Source organism: Meriones unguiculatus, chromosome 15, assembly GCF_030254825.1.
Source record: "Meriones unguiculatus strain TT.TT164.6M chromosome 15, Bangor_MerUng_6.1, whole genome shotgun sequence".
NCBI classification, from domain to species: domain Eukaryota; kingdom Metazoa; phylum Chordata; class Mammalia; order Rodentia; family Muridae; genus Meriones; species Meriones unguiculatus.
In genome coordinates this window covers 2,522,380-2,547,553 of record NC_083362.1, presented here as the reverse complement: position 1 = coordinate 2,547,553, position 25,174 = coordinate 2,522,380, and the positions used below count along the sequence as shown (strand labels likewise).

At 54.5% G+C, this 25,174-nt stretch overlaps 1 protein-coding gene across 1 annotated transcript in view; it reads right to left on the bottom strand.

The window, feature by feature from the left end:
• Window positions 1–25,174, bottom strand: part of Fam20c (FAM20C golgi associated secretory pathway kinase) — a 53,821-nt gene that overhangs the window by 5,557 nt on the left and 23,090 nt on the right. Inside the window, exons 4-5 of the mRNA XM_021640728.2 lie at window positions 11,090–11,182; window positions 8,401–8,516 (exon numbers count right to left, since the gene is read on the bottom strand). Of these exons, the coding sequence (XP_021496403.1) occupies window positions 8,401–8,516; window positions 11,090–11,182 (209 nt within the window). The remainder of the gene's footprint in view (window positions 1–8,400; window positions 8,517–11,089; window positions 11,183–25,174) is intronic.

The following is a 25,174-nucleotide window of genomic DNA, read 5'->3' as shown; positions in this document are numbered from 1 at the left end:
TCAATCCCAGACACCGATCTAAAAAAGGGAAAATAAAGTGGAGAGCCATTGAGGAAGACATCTGATGTCAACCTCTGGATCACACCACACGCTCACACACACACACACACACACACACACACACACACACTAGCACAAACAAGTTCTGCAAAGCACACCCATGCCACACAGCCTTCAGTGGAGAAGGGGGCTGGAGACTTGCCAGGCCCAGGTTTGGCGGGGCAGGGGTGGGAGGGGAGCTGTATGATTCCCGACACACCCGTGGGTGAGCAAGTCCTGGCTGGCCAGGCCCACCGCCTCGCCTCTCCCCTTCCCTTCTTGGCTCCAGCACCCCTCCCTAGTCGGTGCTGGGTAATTAAGATGGAAAGGATCAAAAGGAGGCCAGCCCCCTGCTGATGCACTTTAGACAGCCGACCCTCACCCTGCAGAGACGCACTGGAGGCCAAGCAACAGCACATTCTCCAGGAGGAACATTTGTGTCCCATCTCGTGCTGGCCAGAACCATGAAATTGGATGCCTCTGTTAGCCTGCTGGCCGTCCTAAGCTGGGCTCAGAGCCTATCATGCAGAAAGAGGAAAGGAACCCCGTTTCTGCTCCATACAAGCTGGTTTCACAGGGGGCAGGGAGGCTGGGCTCTGGAAGCTGTGTGAGCAGAGCTGAGGCCCATGCCTCTCTGTGCTCAGCTGCTTCACCTGTCTTAGCCCTGTGCTGCAGAGCTAAGCCCTGTACAAGGGGACCTTAGGGGCGGAACTAAGATGGTACTTGGGGTGGAATGAGCATCTGCCCCCTTTGAGACATTCTAAAGCAGGCAGAGCTGCTGAAAAGCTGTCACCTTTTGAGGTCAGAGAGCCGGCCAGGGCAATGGGTCTCCCTCTTCCAAAGGCCTGAAGACAGGGCTAGTGAGATCCCAGGCCAGGTCTCTATCAGGAGCTAATACATGGCTTCTTCATGGCTCTCCTGGCTGGAGAGGCCTGAGTGTCCAAAATAGAACTGTCTTCCTTCTACGATTAACTCGGCAGGGCCAGAGTCCCCACATGGGGACATGTGGCCTTTGTGTCCACCCTGGAACACGGGCTGCCACGTCACACAGAGGCTACAGACACACTGTCACTCAAGATGATGTCGCTCCTATTGGCAAAAGATCCAGGTGGAAACCACTTACCCCTCGAAGTGCATTTGGGCTGCACACTGTGGGGACAGATGTCAAGCCCAGACAACAAGGAAGGAAAGGAAAGGCCGACTGGGGGTCAAAACTAATCTATGCTGTGAAATGGCAAGGCCAGAGGTGGGTGTGCATGCTGGGGACCTGTGCTCATAAGGACACGAATGACCTGCAGAAACAGACCGGGTGGGCACAGACTGACAAGAGTATAAGAAATAGCAGAAGAAACAGAGACAGCAGCCAGGTGGTGGTGGTGTCACACACTTTTAATCCCAGCACTCTGGAGGCAGAGGCAGGAGGATCTCCGTGAGTTCAAAGCCAGCCTGGTGTACAGAGCGAGTTCTGGACAGGCAAGGCCTCACAGAGAAACCCTGTCTTGAAAAATCGCCCCCCCCCCAAAAAAAAAAAAAAAGGACAGACAGACAGCAAAGAGCAAAGAAAGATGGGGTTTCAGAGGCCCAACCTGGCCTCTAAGCTGTGTGGCACTGGGGCCCTTAACTGCCCCCTCCGAACTTTATTTCCCACTAGCTCCCCCACGCCCAGGATGGAGCTTTTGCAGCCCCACCTGAAAGGGAGGGAGGGGTGTGCTCCCCGACTGACCCAGAGCAGAGCTGCTCAGAAGTGGAAGGCTGTCTGCTGTGATCAAAGGCTTTCCAGCTGCACTTAGCTCTCAGAAGCAGCAATGGCAATTTTGGCAGCGGAAGGATCTAGAAGAGCAAGCAAAGCAGAAACAGCGAATCCAAACAGACCTGGCTTTCTAAAGTAAGATCAAAGCTGCCTCCACGATCCTGTGCTTCAGAAGAAACCAGACATCTGGAAGGTTCTTTGGAAGAAATCTGGCTGACAGGGCAGAGTGGTCTGGCAGGGACGGCTAGGTGGAGATGGCTGTACTCAGGAGTGGCTGGTGACAACAGCTCTGCAGAGTGTCAGGAGGGAACCGTCCAGGCCAGATGAACCACCTTTCAGGGCTCCTGACAGCCAGGGAAGAGTCTTGGGTTCACGAGAGCTAACCAATAACCTGTAACTGACTGGAAAGCCTCAGCATGAGCTACAGATGGGGCCAGCTGGATGGAGCGGCAGTTGCTGGGGGACTTGGGAAGGAGAGGACACGACAGTGGTCATCAGCAAACCCGGTGCAGGAAGCCCATTGGGTGTGCAGGGTGACCAGCTAGAGTCCCCTGCCTAGGATGGGAGGGAGACTCACACCAATGATGTGTCTTTTCTCCTCAGATGAGTATTTAGTTCCATACTCTGTTTATTAAAAATAAACAAGGGCCTTACAAAGCTAAGCTAGCTCCCCAGAACCCACATAAAAACAACAACAGCACAAACACTGGGCATGATGGCTCATGCCTGTAATTCCAGCTTTAGGGAAGGTGGAAATGGTTGGATCCCTTGGGCTAAATGGCCAGCCAGCCTAGCTGATTCTGTAAGCTTCAGTTCAATGAAAGACCCTGCCTTAAAAACCAAGGTGGAGAAAGCTTGAAGAAGACGCCCGACATTGACTGGTTGATGCCAGACTGATCCACAGGTTCCACGTGCACCTGCTTGTGCATGTTCATGCTCAAAACAGACGTGAAAACCACACAAAACCCAGAATCCTTCACGGTTTCTGCAGTGGCTGACCCTGATGGCTCCTGTCTCAGAAGTCCTCATCTATGACAGCTGCTGGAACCCCATATACCCTCATGAGCAGTTTCCCGTCCTTCAGAGGGGCTTCTGGGGGCCTTAGGCTAAAGAAGCATGGTCTAGTGAGTCCCTGCCTTGCTTCTGTCTGCCCTGGCTCCTCTAATCCCTGTCGGGTGACTTCCTCAATCGCACCCACCCAATGGCGGCAGCAGGTGGAGCACCAAGCCGGATATGGAATGCTACTGCTGGCAAATCTTCCCCAGGGAGACAGGGCTGACCCTGCGGACATTCGAGGTGGCATGGCCAGATCTTGAAGTCACAGTGCCAAGTCGCAGAACCAAAGCAAAGAGGCCACCCGTGGGTCCCCAAGTGGACCCCAGCAGAGAGCACAGTGACCCAGCTAAGGCAGAGGGCAGCATGGCCTGGCAAGAGACTGGAGGCCAGGGGCCCTGTCCTGGTGGTGGAGGGACTTAATTCACAGATGTCTGTACGGAATCTTAAATACTACATGGAAGGCCAGGGAAGTAGCCAGTTAAGACATTGCTGGAGAAGCAGGCAGATCTGAGGTCCATTCTCTAAACCCACGTTACGAAACAAAAAACAAAAAAACTGGGTGTAGCACACACTTTTAGTCCCGGCACTGAGGAACAGAGAGGGAAGGGAGGAGGTTCTTTGGACCTCGTGAGCTGCAGACCACAGAGAGAGACCCTACATCAAAAATCAAGGTTAAAGGCTCGTGTGGAATAGTAGCCACGGTTGACTTCTGTGTACAAACACACGAGCTCACATGTGCACACACCCTCCCACAGGTACTCACATACCTGCAAACAAGCCCACGTACACATGAAATGCCATTGTTATAAGATGGGGACAAGATGACACCTTCTGAGTAGACCCGTCCAGGCTAGGGAAGCAGGAGAGGCTCACAAGAGCACCAGGGACACCGGGACCCTCCCCACTGGGCAGAGGTTCCGGCATCGCTGGTCAGGAGGTAGCCTGCAGTCCCTCTGTGTCCCCAGCTGTGGCTTCCCCATGCCTGTCCCACCATCCACGAGCTATCTGAGAGCTCTGGCGCTGTGTTAGCTGGGCCCACAGCTGCAGGCGCGAGTCTCCTGCCACTAGCCTGAAGGCTGGGTGGTCCATCCTGTGTGGCCTCGGAAGGGAACAGTCTCAGCAGTGCCTGAGCCACTGGCATTTAGACCCCTGTCTGGCCTGCCCAGGATCGTCTTTATTTCCTGTCCTCACTTGACGGCCCAGGCCTGAGGCCTGAGCTGAAGTGCAGGGCGCTGAGTAACTGCATGTCACCCATTCTGCCAAACAGAGGTGCCTCTGAGAATGGGACGAAAATCACCATAAAGGTTGCAGTCAGGGCTGGGGGAGAGGATTCAATCAGTGAGTGCTCTCCCACACAAGCATGGCAACCTGATCCACCCTCATGAACCCACATAAAAAGCTGAAAGCGGGGGCACGTGCCTGTGATCCCAGGGCTGGGGTCGTGGGGACGGGGGATAAATGGGGCTTACTGGCCAGCGAGCCTAGTGCCATTGGTGGGCTCCGGGTTCCGGTGAGAGACCCTGGTTCAAAAAACAAGGTGGACATCACCTGAGGAAGGACAGCCAAGGATGTCCTCTGGTCCCCAGATGTGTGTACACGAACACACCCAATGCAAATAGGTAATGTGAAGCAGCACACACACACACACGAGTGAGGGCGCACACACACACACACACACACACACACACACACACACACACACACGAGTGAGGGCGCACACACACACACACACACACACACACACGAGTGAGGGCGCACACACACACACACACACACACACACGAGTGAGGGCGCACACATACACACACACACACACACGAGTGAGGGCGCACACACACACACACACACACACACACGAGTGAGGGCGCACACACACACACATACACACACACGAGTGAGGGCACACATACACACGAGTGAGGGCACACACACACACACACACGAGTGAGGGCACACACACGAGTGAGGGCACACACACACACACACACACACGAGTGAGGGCACACACACACACACACACACGAGTGAGGGCATACACACACACACACACACACGAGTGAGGGCGCACACACACACGAGTGAGGGCACACATACACACGAGTGAGGGCACACACACACACACACACGAGTGAGGGCACACACACGAGTGAGGGCACACATACACACGAGTGAGGGCACACACACACACGAGTGAGGGCACACACACACACACACACACACACGAGTGAGGGCGCACACACACACACACACACACGAGTGAGGGCGCACACACACACACACACACGAGTGAGGGCGCACACACACACACACACACACGAGTGAGGGCGCACACACACACACACACACACGAGTGAGGGCGCACACACACACACACACACGAGTGAGGGCGCACACACGAGTGAGGGCACACACACGAGTGAGGGCACACACACGAGTGAGGGCACACACACGAGTGAGGGCACACACACGAGTGAGGGCACACACACGAGTGAGGGCACACACACGAGTGAGGGCGCACACACACACACACGAGTGAGGGCGCACACACACACACACACACACGAGTGAGGGCGCACACACACACACACACACACGAGTGAGGGCGCACACACACACACACACACGAGTGAGGGCACACACACGAGTGAGGGCACACACACGAGTGAGGGCACACACACGAGTGAGGGCACACACACGAGTGAGGGCACACACACACACACACACACGAGTGAGGGCGCACACACGAGTGCATCGAGGCATGAATGAGCGTGCGCACACACATAAAAATGAGTGCTACAAATGTGAGTGAGCACACACACAAGCTGCATCAAACTATGCAGCAAAGGACAGGAGGCAGTAAGGCCTCCAAGCGAAGCCCAGGTGTCTAACAGATAACATTCCTGAGGTATGGTGGTCGGTCCCTGTGGCCAGTGGAAGAAGCTGGGTTTGGATGACAGAGATGCTAGGCTATCTGGGGCTGCAGGAACTATTGGCCACCAGGGCCAGTCCCGGTGGCTGAGGCAGGCAGGGCCAAGGTGGGGATATTAGCAGAAACCCGGGGTCCCAGGCAGAGGGGAGCTCCAGCTCTTTGAGAGAATGTCCCCATCTACGGCGGTCTGGTAGGCCCAAGCAACTATGAGGGATAGGCTTCTGGTAGAACCAACCCCAGAGGCTGTCCATCCGGGATTGTCCAGCTCTTGATGGATGGTCATAAGAGAGCAGGGACAAGGGTCCAAAGGAAGATGAACATGTGTCTCCAGCTACTCAAGGAATTCTATTTGTGTGTGTTTGTGCGTGTGTGCAGGAAGGCCAGAGAAAGACACAGGGTGCCCTGTCAAGCACTCCACCTGTTACACCCTTAGACAAATTTCTCCCTGGAGCTGGAATCCCAGTGACTCTCCCGTCTCCACTTCCCACAGCACTGAGGTTACAGGCATGGGAGGGTCCATGCCCAGCGGTTGTGTGTGTGCCGGGGTGGGAGGTGGGGGCACCTGAGCTCACAGCCTCACGAGTATGCAGTAAGCATTCTCACCCGCCGGGCCAGCTCCCCAGCACCCCTGTTTTCTCTTATTAATGGAATCTGAGCTGGTGGATGGTGGAAGAGCGCTTAAGCAGGGCGTGGGTTCATGGCCTCAATTCTGACACATTTATGAATGCAGCTAGGAAAAGAACCTCTAGTGCCAATCAGCAGAGCGTTTAGGTTGGCTTTTGTGCGCCCGCCAAGACTGAAGATAGAGCTAATGAGGGCCTTAATTGGATGTATCTGCAGGAACTGCAGGGGTGTGAGGCACAGAGGAGCTCCTGCCCGCCTGCCCGCCTGCCCGCCTGCCCGCCTGCCCGCCTGCCCGCCTGCACCATCAAGAGAGTGTGGCTCCCAGGGGGCAGCTGCTTTGCACTGCCCCTCCCCCGCCCCCGCACTCTTCTTCGCAGGAATTCTCTCAGTGCAGTGTAGGCTGGGGTGTAGCTCAGTTGGTGGAGTGCTGGGTTGGCATGAATGAAGGCCCAGTTTCCTTCCGCAGCACAAAACAAAGCAAAGACAAACCAACCAACCAACCAACAACACCTGTCAGGCCAGCACTTGAGAGGTGAAGGCAGGAATCAGGAGTTCAAGTCATCCCTGGCGACCTAGAGAGTTCCAGGCTAGCCTGGGCCACACGAGACCCCATCTCAAAACCACAAGGCCTAAGGCGTGGCTCAGTGGACAAAGTGTTCACTGGCAAACATGAGGACTGGAGTTCTGAGCCACAAAAAAGCTCGGTTGGCATGGTGGCCGCTTGTTGCCTTATTACCCAGGAGGCAGCGCCAGGGTTATTTCGGGTAAGCTGGCCAATTGGTGGAGTAAGGACTGCTGAAATTTTGGCTCAAAAAGAAACCTTAGCTCAGTTATAGTGGAGAGCGGCTGAGTTATGTACCTGACGTCAACTTTGTGCACACACACATATATCATACACACACTATACACACACCACACACCATACATGCACACACAAACATACACACTCACACCCACACTACATACCTCCCCACATACAGACACCATACATACACACCAAAGAAAAACAACAAACAACACACAATAACACAGCAGGTGGGCATTTCAGAGCTCAGCGAGGCATCGGAGGGCCCTGAAATAAGAAGCCTGTCACAGGCCTGGGCCACAGAGAGCTCAGACAGGGCCAGCTGAGCCCAAGCATCATGGTTACCCTAGCCGCTGAGACAAGCACAGCATGACATGGTTTCTGTGTGCACGTGGGATTCACAGTGTGAAGACTGAAGTCTCGTTGGTGTGAGTACCACACCAACGTGAGTAGCCACACGTCTCAGTGTGTGAAAAGCAAGGTGTCTAGTGTCGACCTTCAAGGCACCCAGACCTGTGGCTAGCTGCTCTATCCACAGAGAAAAGCCGCTCGTCACATCTCCAGGTGACAGTCCCACTGGCTGTTTTTGTTTGTTTGTTTTTGTTTTTGACCTGGAAAGGTCTGGGGGAGCAGGGCTCTGGAGGCCAGGCTACCAGAGGCTTCCAAGAGAGACTGGAGTTCTAAAACCACTCAGCAGGCCAGCTGTAGCGGCAAGAGTCAATGAATGAGGTGTAGAGGCATTGACTACGTCAAGCACTTTTGATGGCTGAGGCAGGAGGATCATGAGTTCAAGACCTGCCTGGGCTACACAGCAAGGCGTTGTTTCCAGATTAGGTTAACTGAGGCGAAAAGACTCACCCTCAGGGCGTGTGGCACCATTCCATGGGCTAAGATCCCACAGTGAATGAAAAGGAGAGAGTGAGCTGAGCACCGTCATCCCTCTCTCTGCTTCCTCAGTGTGGATACAATGTGAGCAGCCGCCTCAGCTCCTGCCACTATGCCTTCCCCACCATGATGGACTGTGCACCCTCAGACCGAGAGCCAGGTAAACCCTTCCTTCCTCAGGGTGCTTCTGTCAGAATATTTTATCTGAACAACAGGAAGACTCATCTAACCCCTCCCCTTTTTAGAGTTGACCAAGGCCGGCACGTGACCTAAGGCACACGGGAACCCCCTTCCTATCCCATCCCCAGCTACCTGGAGACACAAAGAAGGTTCTCCATAGCTTCTTATCCCGAGTGACATCCCGGATCTCCTTGGTCATGTTGATCATCCTGCCAGCCACTGGGGGAACTCTGCGGAAGTCCAGGATCCTGGAGGGGAAAGGCGGGAAAAAAGCCGTTATGTTCTCAGGCTGGTCTCACTGTCTGCAGAGGCCAGCTGCTCTACCATCGTCTCCGGGCTTCTGCCTCACGAGGCTCTCAGGCTCAGCACAGCCCAGAACCATCAGTTGGTGCCAGGAAAGTGTGCATCCCAGAAGGATTGAAGCCTCTACGCCTCATTCATTGACTCTGTCCCTGCCAGGCAACTCGATAACTAAAATGTGCCCTCATTCCAGGGCTAAATTTAAAAAGAAATTAAATTAAATTACCCACTCTTAATGGGGCTCTTTCTGCACACACTGCCGCTTGCTTAATTAAATGGAGATGCCCGATGCTAGCTTTTCCTGCTGACACAGGATGTAGAGACGAGTTGTTCCCCGTGGAGGGGTGGACAGAAGGGAAGGACAGAGCGCCTTCCCGAGGTGAGGGGCCCCTGGGCTTCATAGGACAGCTATAGCCAGCACCCTGCCGCCTCAAGCTTCCTGACTTTCTTCATGTGTGTGCCCATGTGTGGGTGCACACACGTGGGTACAGCAATGAGGTCATTCCTCAGAAGCAGTCACCCTTGTTTTTGAGACACGGTCTCTTAGCAGCCTGGAACTCACCGAGCTACACTGAGTGACCATCAAGCCCCAGAAGTCCTCGTGTCTCTACTTCTCCAGCACTGGAATTGTAAGAGTGTGCCCCCATGTACACTCTTTCCACAGGGGTTCTGGGGACAGACCCCATGTACACACACTTTACCAACACGGTCATCTCTCCAGCCTCACGGGGGAACCCGAGCGACCATGGTGTGGAGTCACCATTGTCACAGAAAGGCTTTCTGGGATGCTTAACTGTCTGGCTTCTGGGGATTTCTAGTTCCCAGGTAAGGTTTGCGATAGACACTGGTCTCCCAGGATCCTGTGAGAAAGCAGATTCTGGCTCATGGGGCTAAGATGGAGCCTGGGCTCTGCAGTGTAGCCAGATTCATGACAGCTGAGTTAAGATCAATGTCTAGCCATGGCTGTGGTGGAGTTGGGAGGGTCTCGAGGCAGGAAATGGAGAGCCTTATCTCTGTGCTATTGCCTGGGCAGAGGTCCCTCTGTACCCCTCAGAGGCGTCCCCAGGGTCAGGCCTCTGAACAACTCCTCAGGGCACAGACAGGGCCACGCGGAGCCTAGAGTGAACTGGGCTGTGCTGGGTCAAGGCTGTCCCAGCTAGTGTAACAAAAACACCGTTTCCTCCACGGTGCCTTCCAATGCCCAGCACGTCTCTACCCCTTTTCCCTTAATTCCAAATGATGTACTATCTACTATCTACCCCTGCTGTTCCCTGCTGGAGGAACCCTGCAGGGGGCAGGCGGGTGCCTGCCAGGATCTTAAATGCAAGGAGGGCAGGTTGGCTCTGGTTGGGGGTGCTGGTGGCTCTCCCGAGGCCTCACCTTTTCTGGTCTGTAAGACTGGTGTGCAGGGCTGGGGAGGCAGCTTAGTCCGAGTTCTGTCCCTGGTAGTGTCTAGTGGCACATGCTGGGGCAGAGACGGGGATTCCGGGGGCTCCCTAGCCAGTCAGCCACCAGCCTAGCCTACTTGGAGAGTTCCAGGCCAGCAAGCATTCTGAATAGTGGGCAGCTCCTGAGGATGCCTGAGGTTCTCCTGCAGTCGTTACAAGCATGCACAGAGGTAGATGTGCTGCACACAGGCACACACACAGGCACACACACAGGCACACACACATGCACACACACAGGCACACACACATGCACACACACACATGCACACACACACAGGCACACACACACATGCACACACACACAGGCACACACACAGGCACACACACAGGCACACACACATGCACACACACACATGCACACACACATGCACACACACAGGCACACACACATGCACATACACACAGGCACACACACATGCACACACACATGCACACACACACATGCACACACACATGCACACACACACAGGCACACACACACAGGCACACACACAGGCACACACACACATGCACACACACATGCACACACACACAGGCACACACACACAGGCACACACACAGGCACACACACAGGCACACACACATGCACACACACACATGCACACACACATGCACACACACACAGGCACACACACATGCACACACACACAGGCACACACACATGCACATACACACAGGCACACACACATGCACACACACACATGCACACACACATGCACACACACACAGGCACACACACATGCACACACACACAGGCACACACACACATGCACACACACACATGCACACACACACAGGCACACACACACATGCACACACACACAGGCACACACACAGGCACACACACAGGCACACACACAGGCACACACACACAGGCACACACACATGCACACACACACAGGCACACACACATGCACGCTGATGTACCTGTGATGGTTTAGTATGGAGCAGTTATACAGGCAACGATGGTGGCCCCATAGATTCCCAAGGCCAGGCCTGTGCCTCTCTGTGGATGCTCTGCGTGGGTACACAGAAGAATCCAGACCCGGTGGCTCTTGACGGAGGGGACTCACCTGTCGAGGTGGAAGGCAGCGATCTCTGCATTGTGCCTCTCGTAGTCAGAGAAATAAAAGAAGTCGGGTGGCGTCTCCTGCTCCCTCGTCTGCCTGTGGAACACAGAGAGACAGAAAGAGTGTGTCACAGAGGGGACCTCTGGGTTGAAGGGACAAGCTGAGGGGAGGATGTAGCTGGTACATGTATTTCCAGGGGCTCTGCAAACCAGCTGTCGGGGGAGCATCGTCAAGGGTTAAACGACAGGGCCAGCGAGACTGCTCAGCGGATGAAGGTGCTTGCTGCCAGGACCCATGCGGCAGGAGAAAGCCAATGCCTATAAATTGTCCTCTGACCTCCTCATGTGCTGCGGCAGGCAGATTGTTCCCCCAATAAACAAGCCTATGTTTCTTTAAATAGTAAATTATAGGCAGTGGCGAGATGGCGTGATGACTCAAGTGCACACTATGGAGGCATAGGGAACCGAACTTGATCTCCAGGACCCACATTTAAAAGGCCAGTTCTGGGAAGGCAGGAAGATCCAGGGGGCCCACTGGCGAGTTTCCGGCAAGTGAGAGGGAAAAAGAACAAGGTGGGCCAAGCACGGTGGCCTATGCCTTTAATCCCACACTCAGGGAGGCAGGCAGACTGACACCAGCCTGGTCTAACAAAGTGAGTCCAGAACAGCCAAGGCTATACAGAGAAACCCTGTCTTGGAAAACCAAAACCCAAACAAACACACAAGCAAAACCGAGGGGGATGGTGCCTAAGGACGAAACCTGCAGTTGACTCTGGAATCCAGATGCACACACAGGCACACACATGCATACACACATATACACACACTAAATTATTTAAACTCCCACTTACACTTTCAAGGCACTAACTCCACGAGACTTAAGGCTTTCTAGCCATCTGTTTTGCTGGTCACTTTCCTGTATTCCTCAGTGACTGTGTCCAGCACCGACACAGTCACACTCTATGCCAGGTGAGGTCACATGATTTTCCTGGCACAGCCTGAGAAACCTCACCAGCAGGGGGTCTGGGTAAAGAGCAGGAGCCCTGGGTTTCGGCCTGTCGGGTCCTGTCTCTCTGTCCCTATGGCTGTGTGCTCATTCATTCAGCAAGGCTGAGTGGTTGGAAGATCTCTGCCCTGGCCCCAGAGGGATGGAGGCAGCCCAGCAGAGCAGTCCCTGCCTCCTCTCGTATACAGCACACTCCTGCCAAACGGGCTAGTCCTGCCCTGGTACCTTTTCTCGGATGGCAGAGCATGAAGCAGGGCCCTCTGAGGCTGTCCAGAAGAGTGCACAGGGAGGCACCACCAGGCACACTGGGGAGGTCAGAATCTGCTCATGAGGAAAGTGAGGCTGCCTCTGCACCACGCATGTGTATACCCCTCGTCAGAGCAATCAAAGTGGCGTGTGTTGGCCATAGCCAGCTCTCAGACAGAGTCCGGTGTCACATCCATGACCACACAAAGCCCTCTGCAGCACCAGAGGTGTCTTCAATCTTCAGAACCCTTGCAGCAAACCTCTCAACCTAGGAACCCTTCCTATAAAAAAAGTCATGAGGTCTTGACTCTCCTTGGGATCATCCTGAGCTCTCAGATGTCCACAGCGCTCTTCCTCAGTCAGGAAGTTCAAAGGTCAGTTGGTGCTGGCCAGCACTCCCGTGTACCCAGCCTGGACTCACAGGTATGTGATTGGCTGGTCAGATTGGGTCTCAGCCACATTCCCTCCCCCAACCGTGTGTGTGTGTGTGTGTGTGTATGTGTGTGTGTGTGTGTGTACACGTGCGTGTATGCATGCATGCCACTGGCTTAGCTATCCTCTCTGGGCACCTCTGCCTCCCACAGTGAGCAGCACACAGTCCTGGAAGGGTTGGCTCTTGACCCTCCCTGTGTCCTTGCCAGCCAAAGATAGGAGCCAGGTAGCTTTGAAAGGTCAGCGCCTTTCCACAGGAATCAAAGGGCTCCCACTGATGCAATCTGACCTGACCAATGCGGAACTGTTAGCCTGTCGCTGCCCGTTGTCCTGTCTGGAGCACTGCTTCTAGCATGCTATCTGGACCCTCCCTGGCTCCCTGCTTCTACCCCAGGCCATACAGGTGTGAACTCACCTCCCAGAATGGCTCTTTCAACAGCCACAGCTGTTTTCTTTTCCAAGTGCGCAAATAAGGACCCGGGGATCACCCCTGTTCTGTGGGCACTGCCAGGTAGTCTAGGCCTACAGTGGAGCCCCACACACCTTCCAGGTTTAAATCTCTCCTTACAGACACAGCTGAGGTTGCTGGGCCCTTTAGTCCTCAGCCCCACAGTCAGGTGAGGCTAATGACTCACACACTGGCCAGTGGGGAGATTTACATACAAGGTGTGTACAAGGCTCCTGTGGCTTAGGGTGACCTTCAGGCAGCAGCCAGTAGCCAACTACCTCTGACAGTTCCCTGAGCAAGACTTGATCAAACATACCGTCGTCAGCCTTCCAGGAGCCAGTGTGGGCAGCTGAGTGTGTGTCGGGGGGTGGCAGTGTGGACCCCGTGGCTTGGAAGGGTGATGACTGAGGACGGCACTGACCTCACACATGTGCGTGGGAGCACGACAGGCAACGCTGGGTGTTGTTCTCAGGCGCTGTCCACCGCTTAGCTTTTCTTATTGTTGGTTTATTTCAGACAGGTTCTCATTATGTAGCCCTGGCGGTCCTGGACCTCACCATCTAGACCTGGATGGCTCCCAACTCACCCGAAGTGCTGAGAGTAAAGGTATGTGCCCAGGCCAGGCTTGTCCACCTGACCAGGTCTCTCCTTGGCCTGGAACTCACAAGGCTGCAGGACACTCTAAGAACCTGCCTGTCTCGGCCTTCCTATGCTGGAGTTACAAATGTGCACCCTCCGTCCCCCATTTTACACTGGTGTGTGGTCAAAGTCAGCTCCTCCCGCTTGCCCAGCAAGTACTTTAATGGCTGAGCTATGTCCCCAGCCCCCTAGGTGAGAGGTTTTGAGGGGGAGGGGCCAAGAGACTGATAAGCTTGCATAATGGCTGCAGTGGGTCTCAGTGACCACTGAGGACAGGGCCCCCTGGAGCTGCAGGAGGCGCCTGGGACCAGGGAGGGTCGAGCCAGACAATGGCTGCTGAGACTCCACGCAGGGCTGAGGTGGCTAAGCTCTGACCACCCACTGCAGGCATGCATATGTTGACACAGCAGTGCAGTCACACAGACACACAGGAACTCCATGTGCATTAACACTGGGCACATGTGTGTGACAGACACCCTACAGCGCAGGCTGCTGGGGAGCTTTGGAGAGAAGGGGTTAAGACAAGCCCCTCTGATGCCTTCCGGGTCCAGCTGTGAAGAGAGGCCTTGAGAAGGCAGCCGACTATGGCCCCATGGACTGGAGATCCTCACAGCTGGAGGAACACATCAGCAACTTTCCTCCTGGAGCACACAAATCCTGTCATTAGAATACGGCTTGTGTGGGGCTCAGGATAAGGCTCAGTTGGTGGAGTATTTGTCTAGCACGCATGAGGTACTGGGTTCTACCCCCAAGGCCACAGAAACCAGGTAGAACGGTGCACACCTTTGATCCTAGTACTTGGGAGACTCCAGTGGAGGCTGGAGAAACAGTAGTTCAAGGTCATCCTGGACTACTTGAGATCTTGTCTTAAAAAACAAACAAACAAACAAACAAACAAACAAAAAACAAAAACCCGCAAGCTGGACAGCCTTTCGCCGAGGTGAGCCCTCCTCCTCCCACCTGCTGGATGTCCGGGGGGAGAGCTGAGACACTCCCCACCCACCCACCCACACAGCTGGCCTTTGCTGTGCTGTACCCTCTTCGCCTTCTGGAAAGCCTGACTTGGCTGACTCCTCTGCAGGTCTTATCCTGGCAGCCAGAGACAGAGCGGGGGCACCCTCCCCAGGAGGATCTGGCACTGTGACACTGGAGGGCATTGTTAGCCAGGCTCTTGTGGAAGCACAGGGGACGGGGCTGTTCCCTTCTCGGGATCCTGAGAACTGCTATTTGAGGACAAAGAACAAACGGGCATCTGACCGTCACCCCGTGGTCACCTTCACACACTGACCTGGGACAACCAGGCAATGTCGCCCCTGGTGCTGAGCAGGGACTGGCCTTCCTGCCCGCAATCTGACCCTCTCCCTTCCTCATCCTGCCTGCTTCTTTGAGGAGGTGGCATTTCTCAGATCCAGGTGGCTTAGGGCTCTGTGGCTCCCTGGAAGGGCCTTGGGCCTGACCTGATTCCTGGTTCCGCATCCTTGGGTTCAGACACCGCCTTCTATGCTCCGAGGAAGCTGGCTGATGTCCCACCCCCCATTACAGCCTGCAGGTGTCCCGGACTCCTAGGTACCTCCTTTCCTGGAATAGCCCGAAGGTTCGTAGAAGTGTGTTCTGTTCAGAGGTGCTCCCTTCTTGTTTTAAATGCCTCTTGGGCACTCCACGTTCGTTCTGACCCGGGACTCCTGGCGTTCTGTTCTTTCTTCCCTTCCAGAGGGATCAAAAATGCTGCCCTGTGGAACCCTGCCCCCAAGGAGAGTCATGAACAGCATTTGTCCCTCACGCCTCACTTTCCCTTTTTGCTCAATAACACAGAGTACAAGAAGGGTTCCAGGTAGAGGTAAGGAAAAGGAGAAAGGGTCCCCCGATGCTCCCCAAATGGCTGCAAGCCAGGACTCCTTTCCCCAGGCCCCCAGCCATCCTCTGGCTCTTACTGCACTCCACCTGGAGGCAGTTTATTCCAGACTCCCTGAGTCCAGCAACCACGTGGGCTTCCGGTGCCCCTGATCTCTCGAGTACTCAGGTGACATGACTGTGGCTATGGAAAGCTTCCACAACTTAGGGATCAGGTCCTCTTAAAGCCAGATGCCGAGGTTACCAGAAGCCAAATCACCCCTGGGGATGTGTGTGTGCAGGGTGTGTACAAATGAGGGCTCCCCACAAACCACTTCTGACCTGTTGGGCCGGAGTACTAATGCTGGATGAGGAAGCTGCAGTTTAGCAGGTTTCTATAATTTCATACAACCAACATCAGGGCCACTGCTATGGGCATCCCACTGAAGCCCTGGTCCCGTAGGCTGGCCCCTCATCGTTCATAATGAATACTGGACTGCCTGTTCTCAGCTCCAAGGACGCCTATAATCTCCCAACAGCACAGAGTCTACCATGAGCTCCTGGTGGACAGGGTTCTGTGGGATCAGGGCCTTGCTCAGAGCTGGAGGCTCTGCCATTCCCAACCCTTTACCAGACTCTGGGGACCAGTGGCCCACTGGCACGTTGGAAGCCCCAAGACTTCAGATCTTCCAGACTCTCTGAGTCCAGCATCCACGTAACTGGACTTGATGCCAGTTACATGAGGTCATGACCAGCATGCACACGAGGGAACCAAAGTGGGCCAAGACATAGAACCTGTCCCCTTGCCCTCCCAGCTCCCCAAGTGACAACTCCGGGGCTGTCACCCAACAGGTTGGCTTCTTTCCACTCAGACATAGGGATTTCCCCTCAGTTCAGCAGTCCTGTCCTTGAGGCTGCGTAGTGGCCATGCTATCTCTCTTTATGGTGGCCCGTGTCCTTCAAGGCAGTGACTGGTCTGTGTAGAGGAGGCCTCAAGACAGAACTACTCCAGGTTCTCAGGGTCAGCTGGGCAGTTTCCCATGGACGTAGGCTCAGGTGAGGCAAGAATGGGAGAAGCTGGACATCCTGGAAGATGCTGACAAGGTGGCTCCCTGTGGGGCTACTGGGTTAGGTCTGCAACTGAGATCAGGTGGGAAGAGAGAATTGCTTCCCTTCTTTGGAGGACACTTGAAGAGTCAGTCTCTCCACTGTCCACAATACCGCCTTCTGCCTGGCACCTAGCAGAGCTCCCAGTGGGCAGCCAGGCTTCAGAGTCATAAGTTGCTAGGGGCTAGCCCAGGCTACTGAATGGTGACATACAGAGAGATCTCCAGAGCCAGTGTGGCTATGAGACCTGGATTTCTCCTCATGTCTCTTGAGAGACCTGCCGCCTCACCCCCGGCCACTGTTACCTCTGGGAGGCAGACACTGGCCTCCTTTTGCTGAGCAAAGACAGAGCCTCTGCTGCCGGCCAACTTCAGGACGGCGCTTTGGAAAAGTACTGGAGCCAACGTGCCCTGGGCAGAGCACAGATTTGGTGCACCCCGGCACGCAAGGCCTACGAGCAATCAGGTATGGCGGGCAGGTGCAAGGGTGGGCCTTCACCTTCAGGAGGAAAGATGTTATCAGACAGGCAGCTGGCTGGGTACCCAGAACAAGGAACTGCCTGGCCCAGGGGAAGGACAGGGCCACCAGGATATGTGCTTCCTGGAACAGGAGGGGTCTTTAACTCGGCTGGGAGCTGTGACCCAGGTTGGCCCTTAGGTTAGGTCCAGCCAGATGGCCTCACTGTGGCTGGGCAGGCTGCCACCAGCCGGAGCGACACAGCCATCTCAGCAAGTGGGAGGTATGATCACCCAACAAGCTCCGAAAGGGCAGCCTGCTGTGCTTTCTGTGTGTATGTGTGTGTGTGTGGGGGGGGGGGGGTGTCAGGGGGATAAGCAAGGCTTTAAGTTCACAGCAGAGAGTGAAAATAAATGAGTGGCTAGCCAGGCATGGTGGTGCGCTCCTGTAACCCAGCACTCAGGAGGCAGACAGAAAAGATGGCCATAAGTTCCTGGCTTTCCTAAGGAGTCCCTGGTCAGGTAAGGGCTACAGAGAAAGCAAAATCTACACACACACACACACACACACACACGCACACACGCACACACGCACACACGGAATGAAAGAATTCTCCACCAGGACTCATCTGGGAGGGACTTGGCGTGTGGTCATCATGGCCCACGTATGTGCCCCAGGACTGTGGATGACAGCACAGTGGAGTGGCAGCTCCTCCTTTATAGGAGGAGCTGAAGTTGGGGGACCATGTCCTTATAAGCATGGGTGTTCACAGCTTGTGCTGAGGACTTGTGACACTGTTTCAACCCTTCAGGAACCTCCGAGATGTGAGCGTCCCATGAGCCATTCTCAATGCACTGCAGTGGACACTGGCAGTGCGCCTCAGGGGGATTCAAGACAAGATTCGTGGACCCTGTGCCCTGGCAGCATGGTCGGGCCCCACAGCCTCACAGTAGTACTTGGGCTGGGCTGTCTGTCCCCTCTACGTCCTCATATGGGCTCTGCACCAACAGCTCGGAGTAGGAAGGGCCTGTGGGAGACTTTTGGAGACTTGCCTTTTGGTCTGTGTAGGTCACTGTGCGGGGGTACCAGCAAGGATCTGGAGGAGCCATGAGGCATTGTGACAGTCCCCCCAGACTAGAGCCACCCCCAGCTGCAGCCAAGACCAGTGGAGACCCAAGGACCGAGCAGTTAGTGGCGCAGTTGTCCTAACAAGATCTGATGACCTTGAATTAAGGAGAGAGGAAACCTGGGAAATGCCAAGCAAGGTGTGCAAAAAGGCCTACCATGGTGATGCTTAAAAATCCCACAGCTCCTACTCCGAGGGCCACAGCGGTCCCCAATGGGCACTAGAAAGTCAGGCATCGGCAGGTGAGCGACTGTTTACAGCCTCTTTACCTTGCCCCTGAGGCTGAAAACACCTAAAACCCTGTTAGAACAACTTCTCTAAGCTTTAATGAAAACACAGTAAGTGTTAATTGTGCTTATTCAGAGTAAACTGAGAATGAGCCCTGTGCAAGCACAGGGCTGCACAATGATCCCGCAGCGACCCACATTAGAACCTCCACGGGTCCGAGACACGGCTCCTCAGAGGGGAGAAGAAACTCAGCACACGCTGCTCCGAACTTGACAGCATTTTCCTTATGGTATAGCTAAGGAAACCAAGACATCGCGAGGAAATAACCTGCTCCATATGCTCCAGGTTGGGAAGAAGCAGGGCCAAGTTTTGTAGCTGAGTCGGCTGACACCCCAAGTCCTGGCACTGAGCCACAGCGCTGCACTGTCTACAGACCCAGTCTGGGCCCAGGGCTGGCTGCCCATGCTGGGGCCAGCTGAGGCAGCAGTGATGCCTGGCTAGAGGACAGAGAACCGGCTGGGACCAGCCTGTCCCTGCCTGCCTACAGTGGCAGCAGGCCTCTGTGGACCTCTGCAATCATTCACAATCCCTGTGTCTATCAGCTTGTTGATAACTGAACAAGCACAGAGCAACTTATAGGTGTTGTGCGTGGTCCTTGGGACACTGAGTGTGCTGCCTCATCTGCTCGACGAAGCTTTCAACAGAGGAGGGGATCTGGAGCTCAGAGAAGGGGGCACAGGACTCCAGCTGGGAAACTGCGAAGCCAGAGAGGCTGTCAGCACAGCCACCAACCCGCACCCTGTCCACCTGAGGCCTCCAGGGCCAGCCTGACGCTTCGCTGTTGATTTAAACTAAAAGAAACTTATCCTGTCTGGATGATAGAGGTGTCCAGGTTCAAGGCTGGGCAGGGCAGCTCCGTCCAGAGGCGGCAACTGTCCGTTGGCACATGGCCTCATCACTCTCCATCCCTGCTTTTGTCTTCCCAGGGTTTTTCTTCTGTGTTCAGCACCTCATTTCCCTCTCAGCTCCCATGCATAAGAAGGTGTGAATGTAAGAGGAGCACTGGAAAACCCGGGCACCCACCTCATCCCCCAATTCATACTTACTCACATCTTCAAGGACTACTGCAGAATGAGGGCACAGGGCTGGGGGTGGGCTGATGCGTTAGTAAAGAAAAGTGCTTCCTTTGAGAGTATCAAGACCCGAGTTTGATCCCCCACAAAACCCATGTGAAAAAGACTTGATGGTCAGCCAATCTAGGCTAACTGGTGAGTTCCAGATCAGTGAAGAGACCTCATCGAGATGAGGATGGCTCTTGAGCCTACACACACACACACACACACACACACACACACTCACCCTCACCCTCACCCAAATAAAAAGAGGTTCCTGGGCTTAGGAGCTAGTGACTTGGGCATTCCCTACCCTGGGGCTGATGCTAAGGACACAAAATCTCAAGGAAGACAAAAGCACCCCCTTTCCTGCTAAGTGCACAGTGGGTCCCTGACTCACCAAATGAAGGCGTGGAGGCAGAAACCAGCCTTTCTGCCTCCAGTAATCTTCCTGTCACTCACACAGCAGAAAACAGCCCCCCTTGTCATTAGGGAGATATATTAAGCTATTTAATACCAGGCTTTCTGAAAGTGAATGGCTTCTGGAAAGGTGAGGGGGCTTCTCCTTGGCAGAAGCTCCCTGTGACCTTCAGTCCTGGTGCGTACAGAGATGCTTCATGCCAAATCTGGCATTTCTCATTTCAGCCTCATGGGTGCCATTGTGTACTGGTCTTGTCTGAAGTCTCAGGCACTGTGCTTACCCATCAGGCTCTAGGGTAGAACACAGATGGGTCATGTCTAAGCTGTAGCGAACCATGCCTGCAGGCAGGAGTGGTACCTGTGGGCCTGGACAGGTGGCTGTTCTTTGCTGGTCTTCCTACAGGCTGTGGGTTAGAGACAGAGGCAGGGAGTCCCAGGGGAGGGGGTGGGGGAGAGGTAGTGATAGGTCACAGCTTTTTGTGCATGGGTAGGAACACGTGCCAAGAGCCACTGTGAGTAGGTAAAGTTCTCACTGTGGGGGAGTGGGAGTGTGTGACTCTGTGTGCCCCACTCTTGAAATCAGCCAGGTCCCGGTACGTCAGGAGTGGGGAGGAGGGGTCCTTTGGTAAGATAACTCCTGCTGTCTGCCTCTGGAGGATCCTTGAAGGCCATGGGCAGCCTGCCTGTGTGCCTACATTGCTGCTTGCCGAGATGGCCTGAGTGCCCTCAGACCTCTCAGTCTCCAGAGGAGCTCCAAGGCCAAGATAGGTGAGCTTTCCCAGGTGTGGCACCTTCAAGAAGCCTGGGCTTGGCCAGCTTGGAGGCCATCCCGTGCCAGCACTTGCTGGCAGTACTAATGCTAGATGGCGGCCCTTTGTCAGGATACCACTATGGAGGGAAATGGACACTGGCAGGGTCATTGAGGCTGGGGGGGTGTTTTGCACCAGGGCTCTTCAAGAACTGCAGCCCCTCAGAGGGGGCCCCACTACCTTTCCTTACCCACAGGTATGAGGTTTGCACTCAAGCCAGACTCCATGCCCACTGAGTCACGGCTGTCATGTGGCCAGTATCCTAGACAGCTGAGGGGTGTCTAAATAGGCAGGGGGACCTGAGTTCAGTGCTAAAAATTGCCACAATGCAGGGTCCCAATGACTCCAAGAAGATTCCTGGCTCCCAAAGACCCAGGATGATTTCTGGGTATCTATGGAGAATCTGTTCTCCAGAGCCCAGGGGTCCAGAGTCACACCTGTCCTGCTGTTTAATTATGGTGCTGGGGGTTGTGCCCAGGGCTTCATACATGTTAGGCAGGTGCTCTATCACTGAGCCACACCCCAGCCCCTCACTGGGGGATTCTAGGCAGGTGACCACTGAGCCACACCCCAGCCCCTCACTGGGGGATTCTAGGCAGGTGCTCTATCACTGAGCCACACCCCAACCCCTCACTGGGGGATTCTAGGCAGGAGCTCTACCACTGAGCCACACCCCAGCCCCTCACAGGGGGATTCTAGGCAGGAGCTCTACCACTGAGCCACACCCAGCCCTCACTGGGGGATTCTAGGCAGGGGCTCTACCACTGAGCCACACTCAGCCCCTCACTGGGGGATTCTAGGCAGGGGCTCTACCACTGAGCCACACCCCAGCCCCTCACAGGGGGATTCTAGGCAGGAGCTCTACCACTGAGCCACACCCCAGCCCCTCACAGGGGGATTCTAGGCAAGGGCTTTACCACTGAGCCACACCCCAGCCCCTCACAGGGGGATTCTAGGCAGGAGCTCTACCACTGAGCCACACCCAGCCCTCACTGGGGGATTCTAGGCAGGGGCTCTACCACTGAGCCACACTCAGCCCCTCACTGGGGGATTCTAGGCAGGGGCTCTACCACTGAGCCACACCCCAGCCCCTCACAGGGGGATTCTAGGCAGGAGCTCTACCACTGAGCCACACCCCAGCCCCTCACAGGGGGATTCTAGGCAAGGGCTTTACCACTGAGCCACACCCCAGCCCCTCACAGGGGGATTCTACCACTGAGCCACACCCCAGCCCCTCACAGGGGGATTCTACCACTGAGCCACACCCCAGCCCCTCACTGGGGGATTCTAGGCAGGTGTTCTACCACTAAGCCGCAGCCCAGCCCCCCATTGGGGGATTCTACCACTGAGACACACCCCTAGCTTTCTTTTCACTTTTAAATTTTGAGACCAGGTACCCAAATAAATAGAATCAAATAAAATGGCCCGGAGCGGACTTGTCTGAGGTAAGAGGCCTCCCATGATTTCAGAACCGCCGTTCAGCTCAGAGAACAACTAAGTAGAATGAAATGGGGCTTTCCAGATCCCTCATCGACGTAGCCTGTCAATTTATTTAACGGTAATAAAAAAAGAGAGAGATGGCAGTAATGACGAAGCCGGGGATTAAATATTTAGCACAAGTTGCTGCAATCATCTTGTTTCCCCTCCAAGGAGCCCTTGATGTTGAGAAAATATCAATAGGAGAAATAAACTGAGACTAGAGCCCGGAGCTCACAGTTCCAACCATTCTCTGGCTTAAGGAAGGTCTTAAATCTAGAATTTCCTTTGGGGGCTATTTAAAAAACAACAACAACAACAACAAAACAAAAGAGAAAACTGAGAACGAGAAGATCTAACCAAACTGCTTTTGGATGAAACCTCCTGACCTTCATTTTCTTCCCCTGGAACGGACAAGGAAAATGAAGATGCTATTTCCTCCCATCTTTTTATTCTTCTGGCCCCACCTTGGCACTTTGGGCTCCCTATCGACTGTCACAGAAGAGAGAGAGAGAGAGAGAGAGAGAGAGAGAGAGAGAGAGAGGACACTTTTTGTGTGGCTGTTTCGAAAAATTTTGGAGGAAATGACTTGCTTGAATCTTTCAAAAGTGGGGGTCACCTTCCCGGAGCACCAGGAGAAGCCCCAGCAGGGATGGTGCCGAGGTCCCAGGAGGTCTCTAAGATGCCAGAGCTCAGCAGGTGCAGCCTGTGGCTTTGCTCTGAGCTGGCTCTGCTGGGTTTTGTAACTCATTCTTGTCCCTGCCTTTTCCCAGCATTGCTATACAATTTGTTAATAATCCCTTTTTGTCGAATTAAGTAAATAGCTTTCCAGCTGCTGAGTGAGAACAGGAGAGGGCTAACTGCTGGGGTCAGCCTCAGGCAATGCCATTTTGGTCATCTGGGAACCTTTGGGTGCCAGGGGTGCTAATGGGACCTTAGCAGTGAGAGGACCGTATCTCAAGCATTAAGATGGGAGCAGAGTTGCTTTGTGGCCCTGGATTCAGTCCCTAGTACCAAAACCAAAGCAAACCAACAACGAACCAATGAACCAATCAAAAACCCAGAAGAGTGATATTGCAGCATGTAATCCCAGGCCTTCAGAGGTCAAGGCAGGACATCACGGGTTCAATTCCACCCGCAGCTACATAGTGAGTTTGAGACTTGTCTCCAAAAAAGGAAGGAAAACGAGTGTTAGGAACAGTCTCAAGACCTGTGACAACTAGTGGGACAATGTAGGGAGAGGTGCACAGGGAGACCCAGTCTGCAGATGGGGGGGAGCATTTCCTCCCTCGGCTCAGGGTCCTCGTCTGCAAATACATGAGGACATCGTGGCTCTTGTGGGGCTGCCTGAGACCTCTTCACTGAGCTGAAGTCAGCACGGGTCCCTGCCCACTAGAATTCTGGGCCCCAGAATGAGTAGTTGCTGGCCAGTCTTTTCCAGTGGCTCAGAGAGGGACAGAGATGCTAGCTGTGTCCTGCACAGTTGGACATTGGGGTCCCTTAGACAGCAAGAGAAAGGCTACAAGGGTTCTGGCTGAACAAAGCAGCAATGGCAAGGGAGACTCTTCTCCAGAGGGACCCACACGGCTCCACCCCTGCCTGTCAGAGAGATCAGCTGCAGATGTCACAGACCTCATTAAAGTCCTCTTGTTCTGCTGACAATGGAACTCAGCAGCCAGCAGCTGTTAGAGAAGCCAGGCAGGCTAGGAGCTGAGGCTACATGCAGGCCCTGCACCCAAGCTCAGCTGAGGACAGGTTCCCTGTGGGGAACAGCATCCAGGCCTCTGAGGCCCCGGCACCCTGCTGTGGATCCTCTCCTTCCTGTCTAGGCTGGCTCTGTCAGGACTACTGCTTGCTTGCTTTTCAGATTAATACAGGTCACGTTCTTATATCTACAAACATAATCCTTAGATCTGGAAATGACCCAGTTGTCTACACCTGAGCCAGTGTGAGTGTATTGGCAGGTTTTGTGTGTCAACTTGACACAAGCTGGAGTCATCAGCGAGGAAGGAGCCTCAGTTGAGGAAACGCCTCCATGAGATCCAGCTGTAAGGCACTTTCTCAATTAGTGATCAATAGAGGAGAGCCCAGCCCATGTGGTGGTGCCATCCCTGGGCTGGTGGTCCTGGGTTCTGTAAGAAAGCAGGCTGAGCAGGCCATGGGAGCAAGCCAGTGAGCAGCACCCTCCATGGCCTCTGCATCAGCTCCTGCTCCAGGTTCCTGCCCTGCTTGAGTTCCTGTCCTGACTTCCTCCAGTGATGGACTGTGATCTGGAAGTGAAAGCTGAGTAAACCCTTTCCTCTCCAGCTTGCTTTTTGGTGCTGGTGTTTCACAGCAGCAATGGAAACCCTGACTGAGACAGTGATACTACCCAAGGCAGGAATGGCAAACTCAGGGCTGCGAAGAGGGTAGCGGCTGGGAAGGGCGTCGGGACACCAACAGCCCCCCTGCAAAGCTACTGCTGGGACGCACCCACCCCAACAGCGTCTGCTCCACAGTCCAAGCCTCAGCTGCCACACTGCAGTTACTCCTTTGGCCCCGGAACACATATGTGTGCACATGCAACACACAAACACACACACCATCAGACAGGAGCAATGCAATACACACCCCCATGCAGCAGCTTACAGAATAAACACCATACATACAAGCACACACATGTAATAAACAGGAGCACCTACAATACATACCCATACACAGAACTACATACGTGCAATACACACATGAGCTTGTATATGTAAAGCATACCCACAC